Consider the following 16781-nt stretch of genomic DNA (forward strand, 5'->3'; position numbering starts at 1 on the left):
AACCCAATGGTGGTTAGGCAGTGCCCTCCTGTGCTCACAACATAGGCAAAAATGGGTGGCAGCCTATTCTTCATGTTTTCCCTGTGCACTCTCTGGGGAGTTCTGGCCATCATGATGTTTTCCATGCCAGTACTGCACAGTTTTATTGTAGGGCTTGGATGCATGAGTAAAAACATCCCACAAGTCCAACAGGTCTTCACCGGGACAGATGCAGGAGTCTTCTTCTGATCATTAGTTTGCTGTTCCTCTGTACAGGACTTTTCACTCCAATGCTCATATGAAAAAATGGCTGCAGGAGTCCTCTTCTTAGCCAAAATCCAGCCTTGAATCAAGTCCCAGCCAGCCAATGGTAAGGATCTGCAGTATTCAAACAGCCAGTAGTTGTCCGATCAGGACAAATTTTGGTTTCACTTATGCCCCACACCAGGGCTCATTGGCACCATGGATGTGGAGTGGGACCAGACAGTCCAACCCACTTCCTGAGACATGCACACACAAAGGCATCACTAGCCCGGGAAGGCAGCAGCTTTCCCAGACACGTGCATGAACCTAGATGCGATTTCCCGACCTGGCAAGGCAGGAAGAAGGCCAAACACAAATATGGCCAACAAACAAGCAAAAATCTTGTGGCTTGGTCATTTTGAGGCATTAGTCACATTTAGAAGCCATACACGGTAAACACAAATGTGCACACTAGAACTAACATAAAAACTGTATAAATGTATATGCTGCCAATAGCTTGTCTTTAGACACATTCAAAAGTATCCAAAAATCCCAATGGTAAAAGACTATGGTGATACAAAAGTACAACCATTGCACTGCATTGTAAAATAATGTGTGCAATGTTAAAAAGTTACAAAAAGTAAAAGACACAAGAGAAACGTAGTTTCCAAGCACAGATAGTCTGAAGGACTGATCCGTTACCCCATAACAAAATGAGCAAAACCTCCTTGTAAAAAGTCAGGACAGGTTCAAAAACAAAAGCAAAAGGTTTGGGGGTCCATAGAAATCTTTCCAAACAATATGGAAGCCTTGTTATTATTCTGGGTGCATTGGTATCGGTCAGGAAACCAATGCTGCCACATGGTAGCAATTCACTCATTGTGAAAAGGTCCTAACACTAATACAACAAAAGAGCCTTCTAGAGACCAGCGTCCTGGGAGAGTTGTGTTAATGTAGTACAGAGTGCCTGTGCCATTTTGTACCTGAGCTTTACTGAGGGCATTCTGGTCAAAGATTGCTCGAACACCGACCTTTAATGCCAGTCCACGAGAGTCAGTTCTAACGCCTGACCCGTGATCTTTCTGCGTTTCTCACTGAGTTTACTCCATCCCGTATTTGGAATAGTCGGAGAAGGACACAATATGTGTGGTCTATCCCTGGCTACACAAAAAAGTGTCTTTCGTGGAATGTTATAGAAAGGTGTAATTTTGATGTATGGATTTTTGCCAGACAAAGTTTCTTTAGCTTCCTGTGTGGCTTGCATACAAATTCTATAATTGCATTCAAGGTTTTATATACTAAAGTCATGTGTGTAATTGGGATCTGTAAAAACGCTCAGGTTAAATTGAGAGTGCAGTAAATAGTACCATGTGTGTTCCAGTTTGCATACAGATAGCACTTGCAGACACTGTTTCGGGTCTTTTCCGGGAGGATTGTGTGGACATCATAAAACGGGCATCAGCATTTTTCCATGCTTTACATTTTACTGGCTGCAGTCTCCAGTCAGTGAGACTGTTCATGTTAAGGTTTATATCAGAACAGATTAGACACACTGATTCATGGAATTGTTTACGTGTGAAACAGGGATTCTGCACGCAAATCCATGTTTGACGAATGGGGATTTGCAGGCAGACTGGCACGCAAAACCCCGTTTTACACGAAAATAATTCCATGAATCAGGGCACTATTTAAGCAATCCTAACTCGGCACATTGCTGTGACTGCAGGGGGAGACTAGGGGCGAGGTGTGATGAAAGATTGGTCTTTGTATTGAACCTGCTAGGGACTCAGGAAAAAAGCACAAGATTAGTTGCCCCTGATGTTAACAAGAGGTACAACAAATATTTGGAAGCGCAAGAGCCTGCAGGTGGATCGTCCTTGTCAGGGGTCTGCAACGTATGGCTCTACCATTCCCATGATCCCTCACCAGTGGTCAAAGTGGGCGGGAGCGGTTGGGAGCGGTGCTCCTATAGTATTTCAAATTACGTTTTACCGTTCCTATACTTTTATTTTTAAAATAAACCATTCTGGAATGGTTTTGTGTGAAAATAAAAGTGTAGGAAGCAGTTGAAGCGTGCACTGCACTGAATATTAATTTAAACAGCAGGTGCATTTGTTTGGGGGTTTGTATTGTGCGTGGGAGGAGGCGTGGCGATGGGGCTTGTGGGGAGCAAGGCAGGTCAACAGGGAACATTGTTCCACTGCTTCTTTTCATACACTTCCACCACTGTCCCTCACCATCGTCTATGCTGGTTGGTGCAGATAGAAATGGTAGTCTAAAACAACTCGTGAGCCAACGGATGCAGACCCCTGCTTTATGTTACACAGTCGTTAAATGGCTGCTGCACCTGATCCACAGTGAAAGCTTTAGCAGCTTGGGGTGACCAGAACGTACTCCAGGTTTTACCGCTGTATAACTGAACCACAAGCAAGAATAACAATTTAGAGTGTATTGCGTTTGTTTACATATACGAAATACAGCAAAACAACACGATTATATGTTTATCAGTGTTTATATTTGTGTGGTAAATTCAGCATATTACCATACCCTATTTAAAGGACAATGGTACCTACATGCTGTTTGAGATTGGAGATCAGCATTATTTTTTATAGACTAGTATTATTACTGATTTCACCCATGACATGATGGACAGGAATTAGAGGGCGCACAAAGATTGTGCCATTTTGGCAGTTCCCCACACAGTGATCTGTTTGTCATGGCTGCTGCAACCTGTACTGTGGGTGTGTGCTCTGAGGTATTGTCCCTGTTCCTTGCGAGACAACAACAGTAAGGCAGATGAACTGACATAGAAGCAGCTTTTTGTGCTGATTGACCACACTCAGATAGGTTTGCAAAACCTGTTGTTGAAGTTGAACGAATATCTAAAAATTAACGAACTGCAACTGAACACAGGGAAAACTAAGATCATGTGTATTGGGAACATTGTCTCACGGAAGGACAAAAATTTTCGATGGGCAATTGAGAACACTCCGCTTACTATTGTGTCATCCATACGATACTTAGGCATAATGGTTAACACCTCCATTTGCGAATCAGCCTGGACGAACAACCTCATGGCAAGAGCCAATACACTTGGTATTCAAGGTGCGAAAATTAATAAAGACTATGGCAAGTTTTCAATTGAACCACTAATAACATTCTATCTGCAGAAGTTCATTCCCACTATATCATTTGGTGGAGAGTCAGGATGGAACCTCGATCATCGGTTATGGAAAAAACTCGAAGGAAGGTTTTGGAAACGGGCATTGAGGCTTTCAAAGGACATCTCAATGGTGGCTCTGAGATACAAATTGGCTCTGACCTCACTTCAGGCGACAATTATTTGGAAATCCTTATCCACTCTGAGGAAAATGAAGCTTGGTCAACAAATTCCAGCATAGGAAATCTTTGTCAATAACACTGCTGGTATACACTCGGGCCTACTTCAATCATGGCTTTCCGCTCTGACAAATATCATGGAAGCCGCCAATATCAGCATTGAAGAATTAATTGATCAGCCACAACATGCGAAAAAAAAACTTGAGCTATGGGACTGGATTCTCACCTACGAACATCGCACATCTCTTAAATCCACTCTACCAGATTCCAAGAGCATGATCAAATTACACTCCCCTCCCAAATACTTATTTTCTTGCCCCTCTCGCCACCATCGGACTCAATTCCTGAAATTCAGACTGAACGCCCTTACAACAAGAGAAACACTCTGGCGACGACGAGATACTACAATCAACTCCGATAAATGCAGGTTCTGCAAGACAGGAGAAACTGAGTCATTAAAACATCTTATAACTGAATGTACTCAGCTCAAGACCGCTCGCGAACTACACCTTGGTGCTTACAAACCGTTCTTTTATGATGCCGATGACTGGTGGGACACTGTTTCGATTGGGAGAAATACCATGCTCACATGTAGCTTAATCAACTTCTTAGACATGATCTTGCCCACTGACCGAAAAGCAGCTTTTTATCTGATATGGTTTCGAGCCTAAGGGAGAAAAGTGTATACTTAGATATGCATATTGGGTCGGTTTCCATTTGATATGAAAAGGGTGTATTTCTTCACTGGGAAGGTCCCTATAAGTGCGTCACACTTTCACTCGTTGGCCTAAACAGAGGTCTGCGCCAGCAATACTTGCGCATTTTAGAAAAGTGAAGTCTATTTCAAAGTAATAGACATATGTGAGATTCGGACCATTTTATACTCCACTACTGATGTCGTTTATTCTATGTTGAATGATAGTTAAGTGACTGCTCACAGGTTGAAGCAGCATTTTTAGTTTTGACTAAAAGGCAGCAAAGCCAAATTCTGCACAAATATTCACGTGCTATTGTGTGCTTTTGGATTCGTATAAAACTTCTTCTTCTTCCTCTTGTTAGGATGACTCCAGAAATCTGAAGCCGGTGATTTCCATCTATTAGGATGATGTTCGCCAAAAAGAGCACCAATCAGCCATCAACCTCCACTAGATCTCATCCCACTTCCCAGTCTCCCGCACAAACTGAAGCAGGAACCTACACTGTTCATTCACCACCCCTCTTTTCCAACTGAACAGATCAGATAGCCCGTGTACAACCACCCCAATGCCACTCTTCCGGACTCTGAGTAATTCCCGCTGCACATCAAACTTCACGCAATCCAACATATAATGAGGCACAATCTCTGGGCACCCACAAGCCTCACACGCCGCTGATGTAACTCCACCCATCAAAGACTTCCATCCCACCATGCCTGCATGTAGATTGGTATCTTTTTTCCTTCCTGTAGAGAATTCATACAATCATATTTTTGCCTGACGCTTACATGACAGCATCAGGCACACAAAGATTGGAAGAGTTATCCTGTCACTCATCTTCAAACCAGCGACTCCACTTGCTCCTCCTCGACCCCCCGCCTCCCTCCCGCACAGTATTGAAAACAGGCCCTGAGTCCAGTTTCCCTCCCATTTCAAAAGTCTGTTTTTTTCTTGCACAGTACAAGCAAACACAAGACAACCATTGCTGCTGTCTCAATGTGGATGCAGGAGCTTAAAGCAGTGTTGCCAGTTTGACCTATCTGACCTAGGCAGGTGGACTACAGGGAATCTAGCTTTGCGGAAAAAACAACAGGAGTATGCGGGTTGCCTGTGTGTTTGGGCTACTTTGGCATTATTTTTGTTTGGAGAAAATGTGACTAGTTACTCTTGCTGTGGAGGTGGGAGAAGAGGTTTAGGGATGGGGAAGTTCATTGGAAAGGGCTGGAGAAGGCAGAGATTTCCCATTATAAAGAGCTGTTTGCCCTCCAGCTTTGACGCTTTCGGGACTGGTGCCCCCTGCTGGTTTAGGGTTCACTCGTCAAATGGGATTATTATCGTTCTCCTTTTCCCAACAAACCAAAGGGTGCCTCAACAGAGACAACACAATACAACAGAGCAATTATCATAGCTAAAGTACCTGTGATACTTTCTGCAGGGCCTCCCTCGTGCATCCATCATTATATGCAGATGGTTGTTGTGGAAATAGGTGTTCAGCCTGAGGCCAACTGTTCTACTTCCAGGTGGGCAAGCTTATTTGTCATCCTTCTACAGTTGATAGGTGGTGTACATGTAAAATGGCTAATAACACTGGTGCTGTGAAGCAGAATATCAGTCACTATAGAAAAGAAAAACATTCTCAGTCATGTTTATTTCCACCCTGGCCCATGCACAGTTTATTAATCCATTATCCCTTGACTGCCCCATTTTAGCAATGGATGTTGAAGGTTAATTTTTGGGGTAGTGTTTCTGAGCAGAGAGGCATTCACAGTCATGCGTGTGGAGGCAAATGTATGCATACATTAATTAATAAATATAGTGAGGAGGCCCAAAAGGGATCTTTGTCACAAAATGGAATAAATGTGTAATAATCATGCAAGTGCTTCTAGCCGTGCATGCTTACTGTCAGAGTCTTGTGTATGTGCGAAGTTCCGAAATCAACTCATAATAGAAGCATTGGCTCATTCAGATCGGGTTTTCAATTAGCATTCTGGGACCTGTCCTTCTTTATTTTAATTCTCCCTGTGGAAATATAGAGACATGGGATTGGAAGGGGGTACCTGCACCAGATGTGAGAAACCTTGAGAGTTCTCCACATGCCACTCATCTGTGAATCCTTTAGCAGTAAAGCAGAGCCGAATTTGTTATCTAAAAAAAAGTATACTGCATATTTACTTTGGAGTCAGAGAAAAGACTGACACCATGGAAGTCTGATACATTACATGTGTGCAGTTTTACTACCTGTGTACTAGTCAGGGGACAAATTGTAGGAACATTGATACTGGATGGTTGGCATTGCTGTTGGGCTAGATTTTGGTCGTCTAGCCCACTTAGGCAATGATTGGGTTTCCATTTTTTGTCAAACCTGGCCTTAAACCCCCAGATGGGCCACATTACAACCGAGTCCCTCCATGTGCACAATCCCTTTTTTAATAATCTGGTGAAAAAAATAAAAAAAGACATACTTTAACAAATTGAGACGGCCCGTTAGTTAAACACGTGCTTTGTGTTAGCAAGTATATGTAGATATGTATCTAGCTTTGCAGCATGCTTGCATTAGAGCTCGTACAGGATTTGCCATTTTTTTTAAGATGGCTGCCATATAAATCATTACTCACTGCATGACTAAGATGTGCAGTTCTCTTTCAGTGTCTATCACCTTTGGGCCTTGTCATAACTGGAGGAGAAGCAGGGGGCATCCAGGTGTGTGGTACAGCTGGGGCTACCATGGAGATCTGAGGAGCTGCATGATCTGTTCTGCCTTCCCCACTCTTCCCCCCCTCCACGACCTCCCCTTCCCCTCTGCTCTCCCCCTCACCCCCTCCATCTGCAGTGAATACGGTATATTTTCCTTAAATTATGAAAACCCATTAAGTTCACAGAACAAAGGGCCATTTTGACAAGGCCTCTGAGTTAATGAGATGCCCCCACCTCTGTGATCTCCTTTCAAGAGAATGCTCTTTATAAATACATCTTTAAAAATCCACCAAGACTGAATTCATTGTATATTGATCAGATAAGAGTCAGAAATGTCCACAGGGCAACCTTACCTGTTATCATAATGCCAAGCTTCAAAGAAACAGGACTGCACTTAGAGTGTCCCCTCTTGCAACAGTTAAAGCAATAAAGCCGACCCGAGGCCCAGTAATGGAAAGTAGACAAAGGGGCATCTGGGAGCTCTTTGTATGGATCATTATGTGAGGTTTCATAATTTAAAATTTAAAGAAATAACCTTTATTTAAAGTTATCACTGGATATGTATCTAAAAGGATTTTACATATGATACCACAGACATATGACATAGTATCAAATAGAAGCGTTTGTTATGACCATGACATTCTCCTCTATCGAATGAGTCCAATTTTAAAAATGTTTGCACTTATGAATATTAATAATGTTATGGAAAACTATCAAACATATGTATGCCATGTGTCCCAACATTCGTGAGTGCTGGGGGATCCCAGATATCCATATTTTATTGATTAACAATGATTTTGCATTCAAGAGCATACATACCCCATCTACTCCATGTATAGAAAATATGATCACTCTACAAAGATTGTGGGTGTGTATTGAGGGTGTGTATTCTCTGGGAGTGGCTGAGTATTAAGTAAGCCAATGGAAAGGTCTGATTATTCATGACAAACCAAAGTGTCATGGGCTGTCACTTAGAAGAAGCACTCTGACACCGACTGACTTTTCAAAGGTGTTTATTGTTTCAACAGAACTGACAGAAATGGCTGTTGGATAATATCTGGAAGTTTCATCCAACTGGGACCTGAGAGATTTGGTGCTAGGGCCATCCCCCTCTCTGTACTCTCCATTGGTTTACCGCCACACTAACCCAGGCGTCTGTAACAGTGTTAGTTATAGTGCTAGGTGATACCTATCTGTTGCTCTTGCTAACAGTGTAGACATTCTTTTGAGTCAATGGCTGATTTACTCCCTAAGGACCTTCGATCTTTCCTTCGCTTAGTGTTCTCGGGGAGTGTCAGAATGGTGACTTCTTCCATCAGGGATCACTTGCTCTGCAGACATGCACACTTTCACCTGAACCCCTCCTAAAATGGGTCCCAAGATGTTTTACTCCTCACCATGGTTCAGTCCCCAGATCGATCTTACCCTCTGCCTTTCTACCTCCACCCTTTCATGTAACCCCTCTTCTCAACTCCTCCTCTGACTACTACCACTACCTCCTATTGCCACACTACTACTCCCACCAATGTTGCCTCTATTCCCTCTGTTCTACTACCTATCTACTTCTAACACTACTACCTCTCTCCTTGCTTCTTCTCTCACTACCGCACCCTACATAGCTACCACTGCTACTACCACTACTGCTTAGGACCACAACTACCTCTCATTAGTTTTTGATTTGATTTTCAGATTTATACCATACAGATTTCCTCAGATGTGGGGAAAACTGTACAGATACTCTGTATGGGCGCAGATGATTACTGAAATAAAACAATGGCAAGATGGAAATTATTGAATAGGTTTTGAGCTTTTTATGAAATTAAAAGTAGGAATCCGTTTTTTGAATGTCCAGGGGGAGTTAATTCCCAACACGGGGGCCCAACACTGAGACACACCTGTCATCTCTATGCACAAAGTTGAATGAAGGTATTACTAGAAGATGTTGGTCGCAAGATTGTAAACATTGTAACAGCTGATAAAGTGCAAACTTGGTTGCAAGTTAAGTGGGCACGAGTCCATGAAGACACTTGAAAACAAGACAGAGGACCTTGAAGAGGATCCTCTGCTGCACCAACAGCTAGTGGAGTGTTCAGCAATAGGAAGAAATAGATGCATATTTTGGCAGATGAAACAGTAGTCTGGTAGCTGCATTTTGCGCTATTTGAAATCAGTGAATTTGTTTTGCTGGAATCCCTGAGAGGATAGCATTACAATAATCGAGTTTGTAATTTATCAGTGAACCAATAACTACTGGGTGGTCATTTTACAAGATAAGAGTTGGAATTGGTGACAGAAGTCTGAGCTGCTAATACATAGACTTCACTGACTTACTGACCTGCTGATTGCAGTACAAGTTGGACTGTCTGATATAGCCAAGGTTTTTGACCTTATGTGCTATGGGCATAAGAGATAGGGAGATCAAAAAGAGCCAGACAAGGAGGTAAATGAGAGGAGTCAGTCACGAGGTGTTTGGGACCAAAAAGAATAACCTCTGTTTTAGAGGGGTTCAATTGCAGCATATTGCATAGCATCCAGCCTTTTATTTCCTGTGCACAATCAGACATCTGTTTGATAGAGCCCAAAGAATGGTTTACCTGCATGTAAATCTGTGTGTCACCGGCGTAAGAGTGATAAAATAGGTCAAATTTTGAGAAGCTACTCAAAAGTGGTCGAATATAGATATTAAATAACAGAGGCCTGGCCTTGAGCTGGACTATTAGGCTCCTATCTTGACCTGTTGGGTTTGCTCAGATAGAAAAGAGGTGAACCATTTTGGGGAATTTTCTGATACTTGGGCGACTTCAGTCAGTCTGGATTTAAGAATATTAAAATATGCTGTATCAAAAGCCGCTGAAAGATCAAGCATGACCAGCAAGCTGAGATCACCCTTGTCAGCTGATCTCAGGATATCATCCCAGACAGCAAGAAGTGCTGTCTCGGTTCCATGATGTGGCCAGAAACCCAATTGAAATGAGTCACGAAAACAATGTTCTTCCATGAGTTTTATTATTGACAGATGGCTACTTTTTCAAGAATTTATTTTCACAGGCCCTATCAGGACAGCAATGGGGCAATAATTCTGAAGTGCATTGTGGTCCAACAAAGGTTTCTTTAGCAGATGACTAAAAATTGATACTTTAATAGCTTTTGGGGACCATACCTTGGGAGAAAGGATGAATTAACAAAGCAGGTGATAAAAATGTTGACTCAAAGGTATGGTGCTTGGTCAAACATGCAGGTACGTAGTCATAATTATGATTCATGGCTTTTAGTGTCATCATTAAAGTAGATATTTGCTCAGTGGTGACTGGAGTGAAATTAAATGTATGCACCTGGAGGAATGTTGTCAGGTATAGAGGTTTGGGAGTTAGGGGGGTGTGCATAAATATTTGAAAGAATTGCATTGATTTTGTTCAGAAATAACTAATTGAAATAATTTGCCAATTTAGGGGACAGAGGCAGAGTAGAAGATATGCATGAAGGATTCGAGTTTCTTAATAACATCAATGTGCTCTTTGGGCTTATTGATTCATTCCCACTACTAATCCACTACTCACTACCGCTACCACGCCCACCACTTGCAACTACTACTACCTTCATTCTACTGTACCGCTACTGCACTCACTCCTCACATCCATGCACTGCCACTCCACAGACCCCTCTCTCCAATAACCTCCACACTCCTTCCACACTCTCCTCCTCTGGTCTCTCAGACATCCTCCCCCACCTCCTGTCCTCACCCAACTACAACCCACCATGGACTGTTCCCTGCTTACCTTTTAAATAACCATCCCCCTCCCAGGATTAGCCAGCTCTCCCTACCAATGAGTTACCTGATCTTGATGGGGGGTGACAGGGGATGGATTGGGGAGGCTACAGAAGGGCTTGCACATCTCACCCCCTTCTTCAATCGGCCCTGCCACATTTCTAACATAGGCAGAAGGGCAGTTATGGCCTAACTATAGGCCTTTTAATAACTGATTCCCGTGTGGAATAGCGGGTATCTGTATACCAGATCCTTGGTGGTTTGGTGGATTGTTAGGGACTTCCTGAAGGTTTTGATTTATTATAACCATCCCTGGTGGTTTAGCGGGTTTGTCCTCCTTATGCGCAGGTGTCAGCCTGTGCTGCCATCTGGAACTGTAACTTCCAAGGTGCCTCACTGGTTCACCACCATATTCCTTGGTCTGGTTTCGCCCCTCCTCTTGGTGAGTTGGGAGACTGGCATCCTCATTGCTGCCACGCCGGCCACCTCACCGTGTTGTCATGGGCGGTCTCCACTCCCTAGCTACCCGCTGGCTGCTGCACCTGTGCCAGTCCGGCTTCAGCTGCTGTACCTCTCTGGTATTCTCTATCGGTGCCGATGCAGCTGTCTTATTGATGTCCCGTGATGGCACCATCACTGCTGCTCTGCCAGGCCTGCTTGTTTGGCCCAGCCTCTCTATGTCCCATTGTGCCTCCGGTGCCATCACCAGGGCAGGTAAGGAGTATCTGGGAAGGTGTCCGCCTGCAATCACTTTGGCATGCGAGGGGAGGATGGGGATCTGGCTCCCTCACTCACCTGACAGAGCCTGGGGACATGCCCTGTAATAATGGGACTATCACTCATGCAAAAAAGAAAAACACACAGGAATAAGGAATACTGTGGAATCAAAAGCAGCATAGAAGGAATAGCACTTGTTCCAAATGGATGAGAGCTGAGCCTAGTTATTACCTGAATAATTGAGCCCTATTCATTAGGAGACTATTGTCTGGAGCAGACCTAATTTCCAAGAGGGAGGAGACGCTGACTGGGACTTTCTTGAAAACCCATGAGGGTCCATTCTGGCTCAGTGTCTTAAAGAAATATTCCAAATTGAGTATACAAAAATCCCCCAAATATAATTAGATAAAGGTAAGTCCCCAAGAATGATTGCCTTCCTAAGTCCCTGGAGTGGCAGGGAACGTGAAAGTGAAGCTACCACGGGAGCACGTTTTAAATAAGCACGTACTTTTTGAAGTGGGATATGCACTCTGCTTTCTCACTGTATTTAAAGCCAATTGAGATTTTAATTTCAATGAATACCAATAGCTTTTCCCTGTGCTGTATGCAGATTTGAACTGACAGTATTTCTGCGCAGATGAAGTGTAGCTCTTTATAATTTAAATACAATCAAATTATTCCAAGGAGGTTTTTACAGCTTTAGCCAGTCACTTATGGCCATGTTCCTTAGCATAATGAAGAATTGCTTGAATATTTTCAACCCCGGAAAGACAGAGATATTTAAAAAGTGAATGTGGTGGGGGGAGTTGCAAAAGGGGTTTAGCTATGCTATTTCTATTGCTGTAGAAATTATGCCAATGTAAATGAAACCATTTTCCTATGTTGGGTGAGCTTACCAAAATCCTGTGCATTTTAAATTTATAGCACTACTTTCCTAACCAAAACCAGAAGAATTAGATCACACTTATTATTACCTGAATTCCTATTGCATGTACACACAAGCTACACACAACTCCACATCCACACACAATGGGGGGGGGGGGCATTCATTTGAATGTCTTTATATATATATGAACAGAATTTATGTGCAACCTTTCTCTGAAACAAATGCTTATGTATAATATTGGAGAAAACACATTTCTTGAATAATTTGTCATAAAATACCAAGCGAAGTGCAATGTGTGGAAAGAAGACAATGCTTTAATACACTGACCCATGAGTGGCAATGTTGTCATAACATTACATTCAGCTGTTTGGAGATTGAGCTGTATTATTCTAGTATAGAAGTATTTAGAATTCTAGTTGATAATGGGTTTGACTGAGTTAGCAAGATGTTAACAGGCAGGCCAGCCCTAATTGTTCAAATGAGCTATCAATGCTCATTGAATTTCTTGCATTTAAATACATTAGGGTTTTGACTATAGATAGCCTGTTTATTGTCCCAGAATTGTGGAGAAGGATTGTATACCAGGGAATGTCAGGGGTTGCTATTTAGTGGAAAGAGTGACGTATCAACACATATCTCAACTATCATTAAACATCTTTGTTTATAAAAACTGTTGAACTTCAATGAAAGAAACGTGGTTAAATACGTTATGGTTAAGTTGAGCTAATAAAAAACCTTTACAATTCAGTGAAAACATCTTGTTAAAGGGACGTTATGTTTAAATTGCTCAAGTCAAACAAGCCAAAAAGGATTAGCAATAGAGAACACTTTCAAAAGTCAATGGGGTCATTCCGAGGTTGGAGGTAAGGAATTACCGGCACCGGTAAGGGCGCCGATGCCGGTAATCCCTTACCTCCGTATTCTGAGGTCCCTTTGCGGGCTTTTAGCAGGAGTTAAGTACGGGACCCGCAAAGGTACTTCGGAGGTAATTACGGTACCGTAATTTACGGTGCCGTAATTACCTCCTTCCCCATTCCCATTGAGCCCTATGGGGCAGAAATGGGAATGGGGAAGGGCAAAAGGTGAATGGGGAATTACCGGTCCTTCCAACCCTGAAATGGACCGGTAATTACTCCATTCACCATGCCGGATTTGGGATGGTTTCGGAGGCAACCATGGAGCTAATTACTCCATGGTTAGCTCCAAACCCGGAATGAGGCGGCTCCTAGGCACCTTAACTATAAGGCGGCGACTAATATCATGCCTTTGGGCCCCATCACTAAATTTCATTACTTGTGTTTCATTTTATAAACATCTTTAAACAAGCCATATTTACTAAATTATTAAATACTGCACTTTAAGAAAGGCATTTTTACGGGAACAATTTATTAAAATATGTCATATTAAATTAAATATTAATTAAGTATTCTATTAAAATATTGATTCTCTTGTGAGAATGATGAGATCAATGCATGCCAATATAGCAAGTTAACCAGGGAGTTAAACAGACACACAGACACACACACAGACACACACACACACGCACACTAGTCACCGTGCTGCCTCTCTTTTCCTCTGGTGACAAATGCTCCTTGGAGGTTGTTCAACACTCCAGCTTTGCATCCTTTCCATAGCAGATAGTCTCAACTCATCTTGCTTTTGGGAAACCCCTTACTGTAACAATTCACTAGGGAGAATGCAAGGAAGATTGACAATAGATAATTGTCAATTTGTTGTTCATTCGTCTTCTGAACCCCTTTACCTTTTCACTGTGACCCTGTTTTGGTGAGCCTTTCCCTGGGAGAAATCCGAGCCAGTACTTAAAAATTCTATTACGTTTTCTTAAAACATGTTTTGGCCGCAATACGTTTGCATTTGATTCATGTTTAAGAGGTTCACCTAGTAATTGATGTTAGCATTAATTGTTGCAAGAATCATTATGGAGGTTTTATTGGCACTGTTGCTTCAGTTTTTCAGATCCTAAGCCTTACTGTGGATGAGCCAGAGCTGAATTCAGTGAGGGTGGACCTGCCAGTGATCCGCAATGCTGGCTCTCTTGGCAATGTTACACTGCAGTGGGTTGGCACCATTAATGGACAGCTTGCTACCAGTGACCTGAAAGCTGCCTCAGGTAATGTGACCTTTGCACCCGGAGAAACGATTCAGACACTGCGGTTGGAGGTCCTGGCAGACGATATTCCAGAAATCGAAGAGGTGAGATTAAAATAAACAGATTTTAACATTCTGTAATAAATATAACAATATTCTTGCTCGACTTAAATTGTGGCAAGTGTACTTTATTAAAAAAGTGTCCATCAGAGGAAAATTACTCTCATTGTTAGGGTGGGCAACAGTCCTGTATTTTGCGAAACTGCCCCAAATTCCCATCTCTGCGATATGGAACCGCCCTGAATGCTTCTAAGCTAATCAAAGCCTTTTCAGCTCTCGCTCACACTTTTTTTGTGAATGTTTGAGATCATTATAATGGGAGCACTTAGGCATTGGTGGAGGGAGGGGGACTTGTAGCAGGGTCTTTTGTCCCCTAGGAAATGCAAATGCTGAGTCATGAGAAATATGAAGAGTGCTACATGCTATGTGAAATAATGATTAGGATTTTAAAACCCAAGGGAGATTTGTCTAGGCTCACATTACTTTGCATGGTGCTACTGTGGCCTTCATGCTGGATCATGAAAAGCTATAGCCATACTCTTTGTGCTCAACATCTTTCCATAACGATTCATATAGTATAAAGTTCGTTTATTGTGAAAGGCTACTTTATCATTTAACAAGTGTTCTTTTGAAGGCATTACTATAAATATAATAGGATTTAAGCACATGAAACCCAAAGCAAAGTCTTACTCATGGTTTACTGAACTATAATAGAGTTGCTTCACATATAATGATAAAAGTGAGCATTTAAAGCAGAAAACAGCACAAGCAGGAAAAAACTACTAAAGCGGACTCTTTAATATCGATTCACAAGCACGAGAAGTACTGTCATTGTCAGATGGAGGAACGCGGACAGGTGCTAGGCACTCTGTCTCTGCTAATGGACATGCCAACAACCGAGCTGGTACAAGCACTACACCAAAAAAAAGACATTGTTAAGAGATTTCTCCGCAAGCCATGGATACAGTTTTTGGCTGTATGACACACATTCTCCACACAAAGCTGTAGCACCAGAGATCTCTAGTACACTACAAACTTCGAACCTGATATCACTGAACATTGCGTGGCTCAAAGTTAAGCGGACGATAACGAATGGCTAACTTGCATCAGGAATTATGACATTATATGTTTATCACAACATTGATAGGTAACTCCCATTTAAAATAGAAAAGTTCCCAGTTAAATCCAGCCAGGTGGTTGCAATAGCCCTTAATGCTATTAAGGACCCCTATGGTATAGTAATTGTTAATATTTATTTCCCTCTAAACATTGTAAAATCATCAGTGATAGTTTAAAGGATTTGGGGGAAGAGTCAACAAATCAAGGCACGGACGCAAAAATTATAACTATGGGAGATTTTAACGGCAAACTAAGGCCTGTAGATAAGAAATGTGGTGCTAGAAGGCTCCTTGTGGGGGCCTGTGAAACACCAGTCAAGAAACCACTAAATAGGAGACAGGATTTGGGAGGCCAAGAGCTTGATCCAATTTTGAAGGAGTTTGCACTAGTAGAGTTTAACGGACAATGTAAGAGTGATATATCTCATAGATGCCTGTTTGAACATGTTAATAGTGCATCTCCTATTGATTACTGTCTGGTGGACTATTTGTTCTGAAGGGTTGCCCATGTTTCCATGGCAAGCCAATTGGACAGCAATGACTATCCTCTTATTTTGTCTGTTAGGCACTGTTCAAAGCATTACAGGTCTTCTAAAAGATGGAAAAGCCTTTTTTGATACTATTATTTAATGACATGAAACGAGGAATATTATAAAAAATATGGAATAGAAGCAATTCCAAGAAAAATCAGTGATCTAATGTTCTGAAGCATGGATTGAGATATAACAGGCAACTTGCATTTCTTAAAACAGTGAGTCCACCCATTTACATTCAATTTGCGCCCTGAAACACTTCTTGTATGGGCGCGTTATAAATGCCATATCATATCATATATGAGTACAGTCTCTCCCTGGTTTGACTGTGACTGTAGATTTATGAAATGCTAAATATATAGTGCAGTTAAGGAAGGTAAAATACTTACGGGCAATTATTTAGTCTTAAGGAGAATTGCTGAGGAGGAAAGACGTGGAGTATCCGATTAAGCAGTAGCATTTCATGAAGAAGATAGTGCAGTTCCTAGTGAGAGTGTAGATGGTCCAATTACCCTGGACAGGTGGGTACGTCATTTTCAGGACATCTATTTTGATCCAGGGCGGGCTGAAATTAACAGTACTAAGTTTTCCCATGGAGGTGTTGGCATGCATTAAGACCCATGACCATGGCAACGTGGCAGG

General features: G+C 42.2%; 1 protein-coding gene across 2 annotated transcripts in view; it reads left to right on the forward strand.

Moving 5' to 3' along the window:
- Positions 1-16781, forward strand: part of ADGRV1 (adhesion G protein-coupled receptor V1) — a 2479945-nt gene that overhangs the window by 789087 nt on the left and 1674077 nt on the right. For both annotated transcript variants that reach the window (XM_069627623.1, XM_069627624.1), the window contains exon 31: positions 14289-14533. In XM_069627623.1, coding sequence (XP_069483724.1) covers positions 14289-14533 — 245 coding nt within the window. The remainder of the gene's footprint in view (positions 1-14288; positions 14534-16781) is intronic.

The sequence above is a fragment of the Ambystoma mexicanum genome, chromosome 6p (genome assembly GCF_040938575.1).
Source record: "Ambystoma mexicanum isolate Mex_15411 chromosome 6p, UKY_AmexF1_1, whole genome shotgun sequence".
NCBI classification, from domain to species: domain Eukaryota; kingdom Metazoa; phylum Chordata; class Amphibia; order Caudata; family Ambystomatidae; genus Ambystoma; species Ambystoma mexicanum.